Genomic DNA, 20,720 nt, shown 5'->3' with positions numbered 1-20,720 from the left:
TATAAAGCATCGTGTCTTATCGTGCTGAATATGATGCTGTATTCCTTCGAAACAAGAGAATTTTTGACAACCAGCTCGAGCCATTCAAATGCTTCAAGAAGGAATCACATTTCAAAAACTCTTTTAAATCTCAGACATAAGGACAGTATTTAATTGATTTGGTACCAATTTTGGGCGTAATGAGGGTGCTAATCCTTCCTCATACGTAACCGACTCCCGAACCTGTTTTCTCAAAATTTCATGAACCAAAATCGTTATTTTAGTAAACCAAAATGTTTTATTAAAATGACCAAAATTCTTGGTAACCCAATCACACTTAAACAAAAAAGATTGGTGGCGACTCCATTTCCGTTTTTTAAAGTCGATCCCCGTTTTTTCCAAACTTCGAAAAATGGTTTCGACATTATGCATGTCACATAAATCATTATGTATCAAATCAAGCAATTTTGTTTTTCTTTTGACCTTAGGGAAAGGGTTTCTTGTAATTTTAGTCAACATACATGTATTACATTTTTCAATATTATTATTAAAAACAAGAATTAAATCTAACTTATACATGTCATTCAATTTTCTATAATTCAAATGACCTAATCTATAATGGCATAAACAAAAAGATTCAACCATATAAGTAGAAATAATATTTTTATTCTTATTAATAATATTCAGTTTGAACATACTCTCATACATATACCTTTTCCCTACAAAAATTTATCCCTTAGACAAAATAAACTTATCTGCCTCAAAAACAAGTTTGAAACCAAACTTATCCAATAGACTTCTAGACACTAAATTCTTTCTAACTTCTGGTACATAATATACATCATTTAAGGTTAAAACCTTTCCAGAAGTGAATTGTAGTTCAACAGACCTTTTGTCTTTGATTACAGCAATGGAAGAATTTCTTATGTACAAGACATTGTCATTTTCACATTGTGTGAACTTTGTGAACATGCTTTTGTCTTTGCACACATGTTTGGTTGCTTCGGTATCAATCCACCATGTATTATCATCTTGTGCCATATTAATTTCAGATATCATTGCAATGAACTTTTCATTATTATCAGCCTTAGAAGATGATTTCTTCTTTAAAATTCGACATTCATTCTTGAAATGTCACAACTTACGACAATGATAGCATGGCCCCTTTTGTTTCTTTTTGAACTTAGGTGCTCTATCAGTCTGTTTGAACTTTTCTTGAATGTTTTAGTAGTCTGTACTTTCTCTGTAACATGCACTTTGGCATTTTCAGAATTTAGGTTCTGATCTTGCTTTCGATATTCTTCTTCAATACGAAGATGATTTGCCAAAGCTTCAAGAGATATGTCCTCTTTCTTATGTTTTAGACTTCTTTTAAAGTCTTTCCAAGATGGAGAAGTTTGTCTATTATGGAGGATAAAACAATCATTTCATCCATTTTCATATCATATTGCTTGAATTGATTCAACATCTTTCAATATCATGGAATTGTTCCATAACAGAACGACCATCAGCCATTTGATAATTATTGAAACGACTGACAAGAAATTTCTTACTTGTAACATTTTCTGTCATGTATCTTGTATCCAATTTGTCCCATAATTCTTTAGCGGTGACCTCATTTTGGTAGGTGTCGAACAAACAATCAGATAAACCATTCAATATGTGACCCATGCATATGTAATCAGCATTGTCCCATTTTTGTCTTTCTCGGGTTGCAGCAACAGATTCATTTTCATTCTCTTCGGGTCTTGCAGTATCCAAGCAATCTTCAAAGTTGATAATAAGAAGTGCATCTTTTTCTGCCACCGTCAAAATTGCCATCATCAAATTGTTCAAGTTTGACAAAATTGGAAGCCAACTCCCTTAGTGTTCCACTTTCATGTGTTGTGGTAGTCATCATGAATTATAACCTTAAAATTGTTAGTACAAATCTCCGGTGAAGAAAATCTTGAACACACGAATGAAACTCGAACAGAAGAAGAAATAGGATAAGGCTCCAAGGCATGTATCAAACCATTATCTTTAAGGTTATATTCGCCCCCACCTATCTTCGGTGTGCAAACAAGTTCCAAACAAATTAACATCGAGGATGTAATGAAGCCAATAACTATTTGCATTTTGCACTGACGAGAATAGCCCATTACACACTAAGTAATGTATGACAAGAAACTAAATTTCTATAAAGGATTTCTGTAGTAATACTTTATAGAATAATCTAATAATATTAGAAAATGAAGGAAGGAAAGAAGGAATATTAAAATTTGTTGGTATGATTTCCAAATAAAATCTCATTCCTATTTATAGGAATTTTCATATCTCTTCATAGAGACATCTTTCATCAATAGGTGTCTTTCTGAATAATAATGTCTTTAAAATAAACACATAATTAATCATTTAATATTATAACTATTCAAATAATATAATTTAAATAGTTATAATTCTTTTTCAAAAAATCAAATAATATAATTTTTTGATTAATTATATCCATTCATTTATAGTTATTAGAACACTATAAATATTTGAATATGTTCCAACAGTCCTAAGAAATAAGACAATTCTACCACCATACTCATCTCAAATTCAATTTCTTTGGCTTGCTAAGAAGTTGTGCCAAATATTGTATCATCTACAAAAATCCAAGCCAATGTGATTACATCACCTGTTTTGCTTGTTTATGAACAATAACTTATCCACTTTTCCTCTCATATATAATTTCTCAATTAGAACTTAGAAAATCTCGTTCCATGCTTTTGGGGCTTGCTTTAATCCATATAGTGTTTTAATTAGTTTGTAAATGTGATTTGGACGTTTGGGGCCTTCAGATTCTTTAAGTTGATCCATAAATATTTATTCATTAATAAATTCATTCAAGAACATACTTTTTACATTCATCTAAAATAACTTGATATCCGGGTAAGTTGAAACTACCAATAAGAGTATGATGGCTTGCAAATGAGCTATAAGTGAGAAGGTCTCATCAAAATTAAATCCTTTCACCTAGTTGTAGCCTTGAGCCACAAGTCCAGCCTTATTCCATCTTGTTATTAAAGATGAGTTTTGCCTTAATCACATTGCAACCTTTTAAGTTAAGGACTAATTTCCATACATTATTTCTTTTAAATTGATCCAACTCCTCTTACATGTCTTGAATCTAGTGCTTATTCTTAAGGCTTTTTCCATCATTTTAGGCTCTATAAAGGATATTTAGTAGGATAGCTTGACCATGTCATGGTAGTCAGACCAAGCCATGTCATTGGTCTTGATTCCTTTATTAACATCAAGTAAAAACTCTATCCAAAGGATGTTTTTTGTGGTTGTAGTTTTTAGGATGGTTAAAGTTGGAAAACATGTTCGTAAATTGATTTGCACTATTAATCGGCTCAATTGTATGTTCAATTATAACTTCTTATACAACTTGCTCCATTACTTGTTCATCTACACACTTATTGGGTAAAGAGCTTCTTGGTTCATCTTTGACAACTACACTAAAGGATTCTATTATAGACTTGGTGTGCTTGTTGTACTCTCTATAAGCCTTGCTATTTGTGTAGTATCCCATGAAAATACCCTTACCATTGTGTATATAGAATTTTCCTTAGTAGGATTTGTTTGTGAGTAAGTGGTGGTGTGATTGTTATTGTCGCAAATTGTTATTGTGTTTACGTAGCTGTTAACAACTATTGAACCAACCATTGTGATGTTGATATGGTGGTTTACATCGGCAAAAGTTTATATTTTAAAAAAAAATACAAGTCCAGAATGAATCTGGACATCTAAATATTCAGGTTCATTTAAATCTAGACATTCATTTATCTAAATTTATTTTTAGACATAATTTTAAATATATATATAAGTTATTAAATATTATAAAAATTGTAAAAGAGAAAAAAGGTGATTCTTGCTAATTCGCAACAGGTAAATTTCATTTTTTATTAGCTTTTGCCATTCTTACTATTGTTTTTTTAAATCTAATTTGCTATTGTGACATTGGTGTTCGATACACTTCTAAGGTCATATTCTTGATGAGCTGTTAACTTCAATGCAAGATGTAAAACTACAACGTCGAAGAACACACTTGTTATTATGATTAAACATATGTATAGATAAAAGAGAGACTTGTAATAATACTTTTTAGCATAGACGGTAAATTACAAGGTTTTTAATCATTTGGTAGTAGGTTCAAAGCTCGTAACGAAAGTTTCAAATTTTATTAGAAGCATTATTTCTCATTTTTATAATGATTTATAATTTAAAATATAATTTTAAAAATTTTTATTATTTAAAAAAATTTGGATAAATGAATATCTAAATTCAAAAAAACTTAGAAATCTATTTGTCCAGGTTAGAATTAAAATTTTAATAATTTTATAATTTTTTAAAATTTTATTTTTTATTGATGTGAAGTGACACGTCAGTATTATGATGCTTGACTCAGCAACGGTCATTTCAGTACAATAACAATCAAAGATGTGAACAGCTAGCAAAGGACTAAATTGACACATTTTTAATGTTTGAAAAACTAATTGAATGCATTTAAAAAAAAATGAACACTTTCTAAACTCTTAACCCTTTGATTTGTATGTATGGGATTCCGCTTTGCCGCACATATATAAATATTGCGTATGAGAGTAATAAATAAAGCTAAATTGTGGCTCTGCTAGTGCTAAGGCACATCAACCAATCTAATCTCTATCCTTAATAACATGGCATGAACAAAGTTAAACCATATCTACTTTTCAAGTAGTCAACAAACATCCAACTGAATCACCTTCCCACTTATTAACATCGATTTTGGGACAAAAAGTTCGGGTCAAAATTAACCGACCTTGAAATCATGAAATTCGTTCCAACTCAATGTTTCACTTCACACAAAATCTGACATTAATACACCAATTGCATTATTTAAGATAGAAATGAATGCGTCCAAATAAAGAGTGAGTCAGAACAAAAATCAAATACCTACAGAAACCAATCAAGAAAAGACACCTTAGCAAACATATCAAACCAAAAAGATGAGCACCACCCCTGATCAACAAACAATACGAGGCGGTCAAAACAATTACTATTAATTACACTTGGTAATTTATATATTTGAGTCGAATCAATATGCATAATCATATTACATGGATTTTGGCATGTATGTTTATATTTCTTTTTCTTAGCATGTCTTATTCTTATTGTATTTTAGTTATTTTTTCGTATCGCCTGCTTATCTTGTACTCTATCATGTCCGATATCGCTAAGTTACCAATTGAAATACGAGCGCAAAGCACTGCACAGTGGAATTCATGTCTAGAATCCAAATGTTTGGTATGATTCTGGTTCGGATTATTTTTTGTGCTTTAATAAGAAGAGTTTGAAACACCACCACAACTGCATATCAAGGGATTCTAATAATCCACTATCAAGTGTGACAACTCAAAGAACATATTTGCAAGGCAAGTTTTGTTTCGAGCGGACAATATCAGGTGCGGCTTCCCACAAATGCTATAAGATGATTCTCAAACCAGTATAAAAGAGCTTACCGCCATAGCATGGGGGCCACCTCTAGAATCCCACGGGAGTTAGTGAAAGCCACCTCTCAAATCCCCAAGATATCAAACTTTATCCAAGACTTTATGCTTTTGACATTCAGGTCCAAATCGAGAATATGTAGAGACTTTAGCATTATACTTGTGAGAGCTTTTGTAAGACAAGTTTTGATTAAGATGAAGAGTAACTTGCAGACTTACTCTGGTTGTTTACGTATATATTAATGCTGAAGCAACTAATTACTGGACATGCACGTGAGTTGGGGTCTGACCTTTTCCCCTATTGGAGTTTTAGTTTTTCCGGCAAGGCCTGGATTCATTAGAAACACAGAAACCCCACGAGTAAAGGAGCAGGGCACCACATTGGAAAAGCTGAAAGTGACATTATTCGGATCCACGCAGGGCCTGGGCCACCAGCACTGCCCACCCTGTGGAGGTATGGTAGTAGACTAGGCAGGTCCCCTATAACCCTGAAAGTTACATTTCATAAGTCTCCAACACCAACCGGTAAAGGCAGACTGCATCAAATCTGGCCGCAAGCGTGGCAATTCTGTATTTTCTAAAACGCACCAAATTCCAAAGCCCTAAAAAGGGATTGTAAATGACAGACAGACAGCGATTACACGAACTTGAAACAATTGCTCGCATGCTAATTTCCAAAGTTGACAATTTTTTGGAGGCCTGGCCTCACGTCAATGTTTCAGGCCCCTCTTGAGCCCTCCCTGCTTAATTTGTATGTTGTTATTACAAAAAAAAAAAAAACTCCAATCCTAGTTTGCTGCAAATGGTGTCTTCAAGTATGATTTTATACTTATGTTGTGTACTTAATTAGTGAATCATAAAATACTGTAATTAAAATTGTGGGACTTTATTACATAATGTTGTCTATTTTTGGCGAAAAATTCAAGCATGAAAATGAACAGAGAAAAAGTTGGGAGCTGCGTACAACGTATATTCTGCTTCGATTATCTTTCTGAAAGACAATTCATTATTCATTTCTTTGATTGTTTTCATGAAATCTTTAGGTTCATTGATTTCCCAAAGCAAAATCCCTGAAAGAAGAACTGGAACAGTTGTAAAATGAGGGGATTCCCACATGGGCGCATCATTATGCAAGATTCTCTTTCAAAATTCCAATCCCTTAGATGTTGCTTGTCAACCACCTAACATCATTCATCTCCTTTCATTTAGGCATTGAAATCTTTTTGAATCTCTATATTAATTCAACAAGAAATTAATGAGATGCAAATTTTCATAAGCGACTAGAAGCAAAAGCCTTAATAGTTTCAAAGTTCAACCTCCCTTATGGTCCCACAAAAGGAAGGGTTGTCGGTTGGCCGCCCCCTGGGTAGCAGTGAGAAGGACCATTACAGCATTTGTGGATAACCCTTTTTTCTCACGTAAGGTTTACATCAATTTATCCCCCACCAAGACTTAACCTGTATCCAACTCCACTCAAATTTTCACAGATTATCTTTAGCCTATCCAACAAATATCAAGGATAGCCAAAGTTGCCTGGGCTTAGGGTAGGCATGGATCGAGCCAAGACAAAACCCTTGGTCTCGGTCTTTAATGGACAATGATCGAGCCTAAACGGAGACTGGGTCTTAACCCCCCTTGTGATCATGCCTCAGTAACGTACAACATGTAGGTAGACAACTTTTGTACATTACTCCCTTTTTGACAAAACCAACTTGTTTAATGTTACATTTTTAACCTACTCTCACTCCCTCTATTTTTATACCCTTTTTGTTTTTTGAATTGAAGTAAAGCTTGAAGAGTTTTCAGCTTTTTCTCTTTCAATTTATGATATATATAGCAGCAGAAGAAAGTCCCTTGAACCATCTTGAGCGAAATCAGGTGACCATGAAATGCATATCCTTCTTGTTTATTTGATTCAAGTTTGTAGGCTTGGTGTTTATTGCTTTGACAAATTCTGGATTTTCCTCGTAATTTCTACCTGGTTTTTGCTTTCTCTCTCCTTTTCTTTTATATAAGATGAAAAAAGCACTTACCTATTTGATTGTTTGTTAGTAACATAAATGGCACCCATTCGAGCTGTGAAAAGTCCGAAGTGAGATTAGTTACCTAACATGGGCATGCATTGCATTGGGTTGCATTTTGGTTAATTAATATCTTGATGAAGTGAAGGGAAAAGATTAAGCATTTTTAGTATGGAACTATGGATTACTCATCACTCATATCTTTCTTAAGTTCCTCTTTTAATCCTGTGAATCTCAGCCATTTAGAAATGATATCATTAAGAACAAAAATGAGGGCAAAGCTTGTGAGAATCCAATGCAAAAACAAGTTTGAAAGGTGACCGTCAACTGCCAAGATAACGCATTTCATTAATGAATCCCTCTACGAGTGAAAAGAACGCACACTTTCCCTTATCTCATCATGCTAACATCAATCACTCAATCTTAAAGCAACTGTTTCCTTCGTGGACCATTTGGATTAAATTCGAGGAAAGGGTTGGTGGTGATATTTTAGTGAAATGGCAAGGCCAGTTTAGTTCCAGATTTTTAGTTGTAGTGCATCCCCAATCATTAACGTATATGATCTGCAAAGTGCAAAATCGTCGGTGAGGATGGTTAAAGGCAACAATAATAGCCATACACATATTCTATTCCTTCTTTAAACTTTCCCCTTTACTTTCCTTGTGTAAAGCTAGCAGACAATAAAAATTAGAAAAACTTTTTGTAAAAAAAGATATATTTTTTCAGTTTCTTAAAAAGATATAGTGAATGGAAATTGAGTGGTGTACGATGTTGCGTATAAACTAGTTTTTGGGTAGAATAATAAACCTGGGGCGTACAGGTGAAAGTAAAACATTTGGTGTAGCAATGATGACAGGGAGGGGCACAAGTGGGCGCACTTGTGCCCAGGCTTAGCACGTGGGTGCTGCCTTCCTCATTACTCGCTGGCACGGCGTGGTCATAGGACTCGAGGCAAAATGTCCTTCAAGCCTACGGTCTCAAGCCATAAATATTTTTTTTTCTTTTTTTGAACATAAACCATATATACTTTTAGTTGTTACAAAAGGATTAATATACACACACATACAACATATACAGGTTGAATTTTCCGATGAATGATTGGCAGTTGGTGTGTGCAAGCATCAAAAGCATTGAATTTTCAGGCGGTTGTCTCAAGAAACATTCTTTGTTTGATTGTTGTGGAGTCTTCTAACATGGTGAACTCAAGCTCAACATATATGTATGCTATAAGAGAAGAGAACTGCTGTGGTCTCTTCTTTTTGGGTTCATTGAATTGGGGAGAATTTTAGCATACTGGATGTTTGATAGGATTGCAATGGCTTTGATTCTTTGTTTTGCATGTCCAAATCAGATTGACAGAAAGGACTTGGGAATTTAGATTATTTGATCTTCTTGGTTTCCTAAAAAATATGTATCGAAATCCTCTTTGCACTCCTATCATTTTGGATGTCTCCCTCCAGTAAATAAATGCTAGATATTTCTTTTTAGATTTATTTTTATTTGTTATATAGAAAGATTTTTCAACTTTCTGGAGTTTGAAGTCTATTTTTCCTTTCTGGTATATAGTTGCGGGGTTGCTTGGTTGGGTCAAGAAATTGGGGGTCTAGCTGGCTGTTGGAGTAGGAACTTTGGTGCACCAAAAGGGGGACTCCTATAATCAGGCAAGGAAGGAGCTTGATTAATTTCCATCATCATGCTAATTTGTAGCTGGTGAATACACAACTGAAGGGAAAAAAGCAACAAAAAATCCAGTCATGAAGTTTATGAAACTTGGATCTCGGCCTGACACCTTCTACACTACAGAGGCTGTAAGGTATGAAGACACACTCATTATTTTTCTTTATCTATATTTGAGGAAAATTCCATGAACTTTGTTTTCTCAATACAGGTCTGTCTCTTCTGAAGTCTCTAGTGACCTTATAATTCAAGTGAAAGGAAGTAGATATATGCTTCACAAGGTAAATTTTCTGAGATTGTTCTAAATTCCATGCATTTGTTGTGATTCCATTCAATTTTTTTATTTCTTATTATATTGATTCTTTGCAAATTCACTGTACGGGCAGTTTCCTTTGTTATCAAAGTGTATGCGGCTACAAAGAATATGCTCTGAATCCCCTGAAACATTACAACCCCAAATCATCCAATTACCTGATTTTCCTGGTGGAATTGAGGCGTTTGAGTTTTGTGCTAAGTTCTGTTATGGCATCACTATCACTCTCAGCGCCTATAACATTGTGGCGGTCCGATGTGCTGCTGAATATTTGCAGATGACAGAAGATGTTGAGAAAGGGAACTTAGTTTACAAAGTCGAAGTTTTCTTCAATTCCTGCATCCTTCATGGTTGGAAAGACTCTATTATCACCCTGCAAAGCACCAAAGCCTTTTCCTTATGGTCTGAAGACCTTGGAATCACAAGCAGATGCATAGAATCAATTGCATCGAAAGTTTTGACACACCCTTCAAAGGTGAGCTTGTCACATAGTCATTCGAGAAGGGTTCAGGATGATATGTCTTGCAATGGAGCCGAGAGCCAGCGGCACCAACAGACGATCAAAGGTTGGTGGGCTGAGGACATTGCTGAGTTGAGTATTGATCTCTACTGGAGAACCATGATAGGTATTAAATCTGGTGGGAAAATACCCTCTAATCTCATTGGTGAAGCACTGCAAGTTTATGCATCTCGATGGCTACCTAACATATCAAGAAAAGTAAAAACTAACAGAGAAGCAACAACAGCATCTACCTCGGATTCAGACTCGGCTGGCGAGGTTACTTCAAAGCACAGGTTGGTGTTGGAATCTTTAGTAAGTTTACTCCCATCAGAGAAAGGCGCTGTTTCTTGCAGTTTTCTACTTAAGCTCTTGAAAGTAGCCAACATCCTTAATGCTTCATCTTCTTCAAAGATGGAATTGGCTAGAAGAGTAGCACTTCAATTAGAGGAGGCAAGAGTCAGTGATCTGTTAATACCTTGTTTATCACACTCGAGCGATACCCTCTATGACGTCGACATAGTTTTGACCATTTTCGAGCAATTCATGTTACAAGGACAAAGTACACCAACGAGCCCTCCGAGATCAAAGCTGGGGATTGAGAGGAGAAGAAGGTCGCGATCAGCCGAGAATGTGGATTTGGAGTTTCAGGAAGCTAGGAGATCTTCTTCTGCATCACACAGTTCCAAACTAAAAGTAGGTAGAATTGTAGATGGATATCTCCAAGAGATTGCCAAAGACGTAAATCTGCCTCTCTTAAAATTCATTGCAATAGCTGAGACCATCCCAAATTTCTCACGGCCTGACCATGACGATCTCTACCGAGCCATCGACATTTATCTCAAGGTAAATACAAACCGTTTTCCTGGCCTCACTAGTTTACCATGTTTCATACTTGTGTTGAATTCCTGCAATGGAGGGAAATTCATAGAATATAATTTGTAATCATCTCAATAAACATGACCAATTCTGAACAGTGGAATAAACTGAGCTGTTACTAGTGCTAATATGAAGGTGCAGATTCAATTAGTTGCTGTTTTTGAATATCCAGGCACACCCGGAGCTAAACAAGAGTGAAAGGAAAAGGTTATGCCGTATTCTGGACTGCAGGAAGCTGTCGGTAGAGGCTTGCATGCATGTTGCTCAAAATGAAAAGCTTCCACTAAGAGTAGTGGTACAAGTTCTATTCTTCGAGCAAGCTCGAGCAGCCACAACGGGGGCCAAAGTGGCTGACCTCCCTAGCAACATCAAGGCACTTTTAGCCTCTCATAACATTGATCCATCTAAGCCTCCAGGGCCTTTAAGCACTACTACTAGTATCTCAGCAGATGATGAATGGAGCAACTCAGGCATTAAATCCCCAAAGTCGAGAAATTCGAGATTAAGGAACAAGGTAGCTGGAGAAGATGATTTAGATGAAAATGAGATGAATCGTGATGGAATGGGAAGACCTTCTAAGTTTAAGGCATTTTGTGCTCTTCCTAGAAGACCCAAAAGAATGTTCAATAAGTTGTTGTCCATCAATAGAAGTGGCAGTGAAAGAACTAAGTGAATTTTTGTTTACTTACAAGTTAGAGATGGTAGCTTTTTAAGGGTAAAACCAATACTCTTTATCCTTGTAATTTTAGCTAAGAAACAAAACAATCTCAATGTGCATTGTGGGTGTAACCTAATGTAATAAGAATCAAGATTAAATGTAAGCATGAGTTTTCAAAACTCCAATATCCTCTCAATTATATATTATTAACTTTTTTTAATTTACATTCCAAATTTTGATACATTTCGGATTTTAAATTTTAATATTATGGATTCAAATTTTTTATATATTACTTCCTTCTATTGTTTCGGCCATTTAATAAAATTAAATCTACACAAATTATTTGATTGATTTAGATATAAGTATAATTTAATAATATTAATTATTATTATTATTGTTACAACATAAAATATTAAGAGTTGGTTGATAGGTAATGTCATAACCTGCCAAATGATTTAAAATTAGGGTAAGTATCTTTTATTTTCTTTATGTTACATTTTAGTCACTTATATTTGAAATGTTATGTTTTAGTTACTTATGTTAACGTGTTGTAACATTTTAGTCACTAAGTTGGTAATTGCTATTAAGGGTGTAATGGTAAGCTGACGTGGCACATCTAATCATCATCTCAAACAAAAAATTTAGATTAAATTGTACAATTAGTCTCCATATTTTTTTGTTTTGAGCAATTTACTTTTTTTCTTTTATTTTTTTAACTTCTTTTTTTTTCCTTTCTCTTCTACTTCTCCCTCTATTTTCCTTCATTCTCCATCTCTTTTAACTTAAGAGAAAAAAAATTAAATTGCTTAAAAAAATATAAGGACCAATTGTATAATTTAACCTAAAATTTTCTTTTGAAATGATGATTTTAAAGTGTCACATTTACTTATCGTTACACTTTTAATGACAATTACTGTTCAGTGACTAAAATATTACAATACGATAACGTAAGTGACTAAAAAGTAATATTTTTTTCAAACATAACTAACTAAAATATAATCTGAGAGAAACAAAAGTGACTAATTTAATAGTTTACCCTTAAAATTATTTCGATATAAAAAAAAACAGTTGAAAGCCAAGTTTCCAAAATTTCCCCTTTCTTGACAAGAGATTTAACTGAAATCAGTTTTCAAAATTACTTTTTCATAGGTCTGGAATCCCATCTTTATTTGAGAAGATGAGCAACCACCCTTTTTTTTTAAAAAAAAGAAATTAATTTTTTTGGGTAATTTTCAAATTTTATGAAGTAAATAAATAAGAATATGCACGATACGCAAGATATATAAATATATTCTACACAAATATATACAACAATTTGTTAGGATCGTCCCGAATAAGCAACGAACAAGTAAAAATAGTAGAAGAAATTGAGAAGATAAACACACAAATTTAACGTGGAAAAACCCCTCAAAAGAGGATAAAAAACCACGGGCAAAGATAAATTTACTATAATGGCAAAAGAATGAAGAGTACAAAAGATGGAGATAAAAACTAAACCCCGAAAACCCAAAAACAAAGAACCCTCAAACGTAAACACAAAATTCTCTGAATGTGTTATGAGTTCTAATCTAATGGGTGTCTCTTAATTCTAAGATTGTAAAGGAGCCTATTTATAGGCTAAATTAGTAAGTCAAATAAACTATACTAATAAATGCTAAATATATTATACTAATAAATACTAAATCTTCTAGAAAGAAAATATATTTTTGTTTAACTTGACTTGCAAGCAATCTCTTAGAATTTGGGTCATACAATTCTAAAAATCTCCACCTTGACACGAATTCTTTCAATGCCATCTTTGCCAAAACCCGCCACGGGCCTATCTTGAACTATGCAGGGAATTAACTGAGTCGAATCTATGCTTAGAAGCTGGAAGACTTCTAGCCTTCGACTTGTGCACTGCCAAATCAAAACTAACCCGGGTCTGATTTTCACGAATACAGTGCCCTAACTTTTCAAAACCTGCATCCAAAAGAGAACCTCTCTTCAACGAAACGGTCATACCTTTTTCCCTCCTATGACCAAGTTGCCTCCGCTTCAAATGAGTTGACTTTGACTCCGTAACGGACGAGGGACGTCCGATTTCACCGGTCACTGTAGAACCTTCCAGTATATAAAGACTGCCGGTTCTTTTACCTTTTAACAAAACGAGAGCTCCACGAGATACTTTAATGTCGCTCGACTCAATGTTGATTCTGCATCCTTTCAAGTCTAAAATACTCAAGGAGATGAGATTCTTTCGTAAATCAGGTACATACCTGACATCTGAGAGTGTCCTAATCGTCCCATCGTGTATCCTAATATTAACAGTACCAATACCGATTATTTTACTAGATGAATCGTTTCCCATGTGCACAACTCCACCTTCAACTGAACTGTATGTGGAGAACCATTCTCTATTGGGACACATGTGGAAAGAACATCCTGAATCTAGGATCCACTCAGACGTAAGCTTGGAGTTATCTCTCATTGACACTAACAAGAAATCATCACCGCCTTCATCGACCAAATTAGCACCAGCTACATCTTCCTCGTTACTCTCAGCAGCTCTTTTATTTCGCAGTTTATAACAATCTGCTTTGATGTGACCTAACTTTTTGCAATAGCGACACCTTTTGTCTCGTTTCTTTGATGCTACCAAAACGGAAGCTTGTCTATCTGCTTTGCTATTCAAATCAAACTCATTGTCGAGTTTTTCTCTACTCAACAAATGACCCTTCACATCTTCGAACGAGAGTTTGTCTTTGCCATAAATCAGGGTCTCCCTGAAAGACTTGTATGAAGAGGGTAAAGAGCACAATAATAGCATAGCTTGATCTTCATCGTCAATATGAACCTCAACGTTCTTTAAATCATTTAAAAGAGTAATGAATTGACTGATGTGATCTTTAAGAAGCTCACCTTCGTTCATGCGAAACGTAAATAGACGTTGTTTCAACACTAAACGGTTAGCCAGAGACTTAGTCGCATAAAGAGTTTCTAACCTTTTCCACAAGGCGAATGAGGTCTTCTCCATCAATACCTCCTGCAATACTGTATTCGCGAGGCACAACTGGATTGCAGACAAGGCCTTTTCATCAAGCTCTTCCCATTCTGTTTGATTTAGATTCTCAGGCTTTTTCCCTGTAACAACCTTTTTCAAGCCATTTTGAACTAGAATTGCCATCATCCGAACTTGCCACAGATTGAAATTTGTCTCACCATCGAACTTCTCAATTTCAAACCTTGTTGCTGCCATCTCTGATCGGGCTGATCTATGAAAGTTAAACTAGCTCTGATACCACTTGTTAGGATCGTCCCGAATAAGCAACGAACAAGTAAAAATAGTAGAAGAAATTGAGAAGATGAACACACAAATTTAACGTGGAAAAACCCCTCAAAAGAGGATAAAAAACCACGGGCAAAGATAAATTTACTATAATGGCAAAAGAATGAAGAGTACAAAAGATGGAGATAAAAACTAAACCCCGAAAACTCGAAAACAAAGAACCCTCAAACGTAAACACAAAATTCTCTGAATGTGTTATGAGTTCTAATCTAATGGGTGTCTCTTAATTCTAAGATTGTAAAGGAGCCTATTTATAGGCTAAATTAGTAAGTCAAATAAACTATACTAATAAATGCTAAATATATTATACTAATAAATACTAAATCTTCTAGAAAGAAAATATATTTTTGTTTAACTTGACTTGCAAGCAATCTCTTAGAATTTGGATCACACAATTCTAACACAATTAATTTGTATTCTCGTGCAATACACATATTGATTATGTATATTATATTTTTATAAAATTAATATTTTTAAAATTTTTAATGAGTTTCTTAAAAAATTTATTAATAAATTGAAAAAGCAATCTAATTACAAAATATTTAACTAATTTGAAATCAATTATATTAATGTTATTTAATTTTACTATTTAATATTAAAATATATAAAAAATCATCATGCTCTGAATATTAATAGTAATATATTATAATTTAAATGATATTATTAATAATTTCTTACCGGTTATCTATTTTATATGTATTAATTGTTAATTTAATTTGTTATAATGATGAATTTGTTAATATTTGATTTTTTTGATAATTTTTAGTATCTAATTTTGTTCCACTTTAATATGTAATTAATTTTTATTCTTTTTGAAAAATATAAATTTAAATTGACAAATATTATTAATATGTTTCTCTCTTAAAACTATATTTTAAGCTTAAAAATTTAAAATTCATTGATTTTAATATTATAAAATTTTAAAATAAAGAGATAATTTATTTAAAATAAACTTTAATCATAAATAAAAAAATTAAAAACTTAAAAAATTAGAAGGTAAGAACAAAAGATGGGGTGCTGAATTTGGGCAAAATCCTTGGACATCCAGTGATGAACGTAAAACCATTTCGAACCTGAATTTAGGGTTTGGGCCTAACAGAATTCAAGTTGAATCTTCAACTTTAGCAAACCAATTAATTAATTAATGCTTCTTTCAAATATTTAATAAATTTTGGATTATTGGGAAGTTATTACAAAATATATTAAGTTATTTTTAAAGTTTTATACTTAATCGTGTAAAGATACTAGTTGAAAGACAAAATGATAATTTTATCTCAAGAGCATTTCGGTTAATTGGAAATAATTATAATTTAATATTAAAGTTTATAGTGATGTACGGTGATTAATTCTACTTCTGAATATGATTTGGTTGACCTTAGAGCCATGGATGTTGTGGCTTCACATGAGTTGCATGCATGCATATAGTTCTGCCATGTTATAAGCTTAAATTGCTCATTTTGAATGGTTTATGAACGCCTTATTATGCGCTAGATATGTTTGATGCATATTTTGATGGGTGACAATGCAATTTGATTATGTTTTATGAAGAAAATTTTCATGTATACGGCTTCTCTTTAAGCATGTTTTATGTTTATTATGTTCGGAGGTGTTCGATAGTGTTTTTGGTGTTTAAACGTGATTTTTGAGTCTTTTTAAGTTTAAAATTTTGGTATTAAGCTTTTAAGTATTAAAATAAGTGAGTTATAAGTTTTTTTTTTTTAATCTAGGGTCGTGGTTTCAATTCTTGACCCTCATGGTATCACAATAAGTGAGATAGAATGCCCAAGTAAATAGTGGCAAGGGCTTGTATCGGTACACTAGTGTCAAGGCATGGCCACTGCATTGCATTATTTTGATTTGTTTTGTTTTGGCTTTCCAAAGCCCTTTTTGAGTTCCGATCACCTCCAATCAATTTCAAACTACTTCTAATTTAGGGGCAAAACTAAGGGGCTAATAAGCCCTGATCCCCCTTAAAATGTAATTTTTTTCATTTAGGCCCTTTAAAATTTTAAATTAGTAAATGTAAAATTATACTTTGGCCCCTAAAAATATAAATAATTGATTTAATCCTTTAAAAATTATAAAAATATAGACTATTAAAATGGTGAAATTGCATTTTTGCTATTGTAAAACATTTTTTGCAAACTATTTTTGTTAGTAATTGGTTTTCTATTCGCTTGTCTAATTCAAGTCCTATTTTATCTCACCTTTTCTTTGCAGATGATTTGATCATTTTTTGCAAGCGGAGTTGGAGCTAGCTTGGGTACTTAAACATATCTTAGTACAATTCTGTGATTTTTCTGGTCATAGGATCAGTGCTCGAAAATGCAGTGTTTTCTTTTCTAGAGGAGTGGATGAAGAATTAAGCAATCAGATTAGTGAGGTACTTGGATTCAAGGAAGTCTAGAATTTTGGCTCTTACTTGGGGGTGCCTCTCTTCCTCGAACAGATGACTAATAGTACCTTAAGCTTTGTGGTGGAAAAGGTACGCTCCAAGTTACTTACCTGGGATGCTAGGAAGTTGTCTTTGGCGGGGAGAGTAACACTGGCTCATTATATTCCTCTTTCAATCCCTAACTATTTCATGCAGACTATGATGATACCCAAAGGAGCCTATACAGAGATCGAACAGATTGTTCGGCAATTCATTTGGGGCCACTCAGGAGGACACATGAAGATGGCACTAGTTGGTTGGGAAAATATTTGCCAGCCTCGATCTCATGGTGGCCTGGGGTTTCGACATTTGAGAGATCAAAATACTTCCTTCTTAATGAAGATTGGTTTTAATTTGCTCACTAAAAACAATGCTCTCTAGATGCAGGTCCTTCCGGCGAAGTATGGTTTAAAAGATCATACTTCCATGGCCACTACTTCGTGAGAACCTAGCTTGGTTTATTGGGAATGGCAATAGTATTCATTGTTGGAAGGACTCATGGATACCAATAGTAGGCTCCTTGGCAAGTTATATTCTTGCCCATGCTAATCTATCTTTAGATTGGTCCTTGAGTGAAATGGTGTTGCAAGATGGTTCTTGAAATTTGGATCTTTTTCATCTTTGGCTATCAGAGGATATTGTTAGGTATATCATAAGTATTACCCCCTACTCATCCTTTACCTGGGCCAGATAGGATTATTTGGACGTACAATTGCAGGATCCTTTTTTGTCAAAAGCACATTTTGGTCTTTAAAAGAAAATTCTTGGAACCCTAAAGAAGTTACATGGAAGTATCAGAGGCCATAGTGAGTCGGACTTTTTCTTTTTCTTGTTTCTAAGCAATGACTACTCATTAACATGGAACGTATACGACGAGGAGTTGGGAGCAATAGTTCATGCCCACTTTGTTGTCATGATACAAAGGATATTCTGCATGTGTTACATGATTGTTCAACAGCTAAGGAGGTGTGGAGGCAAGTTGTTCCAAATGACCAACAGAATAATTTTTTTTTTGCGAATCTACAAACTTGGCTAACCTCTAATCTTTGTTGTTCCATGAAAGTGTCTAGAAGAGAGAAGCGTGATCTTGTTTTTTGGAATAATTGCTTGGCTCTTATGGAAAAATAGGAACCTTTTTTATTTTCCAAGGCATTTCTTAGAGCGTCAATGAGATTGTTAAAATTTCCTATTCATGGGCACAATAGTATGAGCAGAATCTTTATGGGGATAAGTCAAATGTCCAAATCTCTAGTCCTCTGAGTACCTTGTTAGAAATCCTATTACACTTGTTCACTGATGGAATGATTGAACAAGGATCTGGAGCAGTGCCTACTGGTGGAGTGCTGCTAGATCAGAATAGGAAGTGGATTTTTGGCTATAATCGATTTCTCGAAAAATGTAACATCTTTGAGGGTGAACTTTAGGGTATTGTGAATGGCATGATTATGTCTCTTAATAATGGTTTTAATAGAGTTGTGATTCATATTGATAATTTGGAAGTAGTTCAAGCTCTACATGATAATTTATTGGGAGATTTGGGCATTACAATCCTCAAGAGAGTCGAAGAGATAATGAGTACAAAAGGGCGTTGGTTGATTCAACACGTTCCCAAGTAGATAATCGCGTTACAGTCTGTTTGGCTAAATTGAGCTCAAAGGGGAAGATAGGAATCTAAGTTTATGATGAGTGCCCTCATGCTACCTCAGATGTTCGTATTCAAGATAAAGTTAGGTAGTGTTTGATCAATTGAATCTGATGTACTCTTCCGTTATTTGTTTGTTTCACTAAAATTATATATATTGATTTTCTTAAAAACATGATATTTTCCTATATTTGGTTGAATGTGTATAAAACATTTTTTTAGCAAATATTCTAAAATTTATTTTTTGAAAAATATTTTCTGTCCAACAAACAAACAGAACATTTAAAAATTATATATTTAAATTGATTCCTAGAATTGAATCGGATGAGAAAAGAAGAAGAATTTCTGTTGTTTTCTCTCAAAAACAAAAACGGCATACATAACGTAGATGTAGAAAATATAAGCCCTGCATGCAGACCTGAACCTAGCAATACCAATTAGTAAATCTTCTGACTAAGATCTAAGTATATTGTTAAGGAGAAGTACTATCATGAGCTATATATGAGCTGAGGTAGCAAATGAACACAAAGATTTCTCTTGCCATTTGAGTCTTACCAGATCCCAGCATCAACCGTGTTATAGGCCAATTTTGGGTCGTTTTAAACTACTCAGCCTAGTTACATTTACATTAAACCAAAACCCAATACATTACCCAAACCCCTTAACCCATTTTCAAACCCAAATCCGAAGCCCACCTAATCTAACCCAATTAACCAAAACCCCTAGCCCAACTAAACCCTAGCCCAAAACAAATCAAAAAAGAACAAACCCTAGCCGAACCTATCTCTTACTTGCCCCTGATTACCGGCCAGCTACCCTCTGACACCAGCACTGGTCACTATCCCCTGGCGCCACCAGCTCTGCTCCACCGCCCCAATACCTGCAAGAAGAGACAGAAATAATATAAATAATGAATGTAAAGGGTTATAAAACCCCAAAAATCAGTTTGTAAAAGGGGGGATTTTGGATCAATACAAAAAGATTTCCAATATACACAAACAGATTCAAAAAAACATAAAAGGAAAATGCAGGTATAGCATCAATCCAGCAACCAAAAATAAAGGTATCAAACATTTAGAGTGATTTCCTCATTTCTATCTTTAATCACATTTTCAGACTTATTTTCCATCTATATTTATATTATAAACAAAGAAAAACGTATAAAAAAAATAATATAATAAAAAAGAGGAAAAAATTTAGAGTTTTTCACCTCTCCGGCCACCGTGCACGGTGGCCGACGCCGACGCCGGCAGTGGTCCAGTGACGGACCGGTGACCAGCTCCCCACCGGATTCCCCCCTTCCCCCTCTTCTCTCATTCTTTCTTTTCTTTTTTTTTTCTTTCCCCGGTGCAAATAATTTTTTTCAAAAAAGTTTGTCTTTTATAGGGGACCAAAACGCACCATTTTGGTCCCCTCCCGGTTAAAACAAAAACGATGTCATTTAGCCCCGGGTCGGGTCGACCTGACCCGCTCCGAGCAGGATCCGCGTGCTTTTAAAACGGAAGGGCTATTTGCGCAATCGGCCTTCCGCTTTTTCATGCATTTACAATTAAGTTTTTACGTTTTAATTTGGCCCCATAATTTTTCATGGTTTTCAATTTAGTCCCTCCGTGCAACGCAACGTTTTAACAGTCGGGAATATTGCGCTTTTGGGTCCTTTTAGGTCACACGCGCGTTGCAATTTGGTCCGATTTCCATATTTTGTTTCCAATTTCACCCCAAGAATTCTGTTTTGACTTCAATTTCGTCCTTTTCTGTTTTTTTTTTGTTCTTAAAT

At 34.3% G+C, this 20,720-nt stretch overlaps 1 protein-coding gene across 11 annotated transcripts; it reads left to right on the top strand.

The window, feature by feature from the left end:
• Positions 1–6,934: 6,934 nt before the first annotated feature.
• Positions 6,935–11,755, top strand: LOC107928706 (BTB/POZ domain-containing protein At1g67900). 11 transcript variants are annotated; one of them, XM_041083043.1, is made up of 6 exons: positions 7,284–7,370; positions 8,591–8,709; positions 9,080–9,326; positions 9,402–9,471; positions 9,577–10,848; positions 11,054–11,755. In XM_041083043.1, the coding sequence occupies exons 3-6, from the start codon at positions 9,268–9,270 to the stop codon at positions 11,552–11,554; spliced, it is 1,902 nt and encodes a 633-aa protein (XP_040938977.1). In that variant the 5' UTR covers positions 7,284–7,370; positions 8,591–8,709; positions 9,080–9,267; the 3' UTR covers positions 11,555–11,755. The 11 variants fall into 11 exon arrangements, with proteins under 11 accessions (XP_016715460.1, XP_040938975.1, XP_040938977.1 ...); XM_041083044.1 differs by having other exon boundaries at positions 7,359–8,487; positions 8,591–8,732; XM_016859970.2 differs by lacking the exon at positions 7,284–7,370 and adding an exon at positions 7,554–8,487.
• Positions 11,756–20,720: the final 8,965 nt, after the last annotated feature.

This window comes from Gossypium hirsutum, chromosome A12 (assembly GCF_007990345.1).
Source record: "Gossypium hirsutum isolate 1008001.06 chromosome A12, Gossypium_hirsutum_v2.1, whole genome shotgun sequence".
NCBI classification, from domain to species: Eukaryota; Viridiplantae; Streptophyta; class Magnoliopsida; order Malvales; family Malvaceae; genus Gossypium; species Gossypium hirsutum.
The sequence above is the reverse complement of the archived record's forward strand: the minus strand, read 5'-3'. Positions and strand labels throughout refer to the sequence as shown.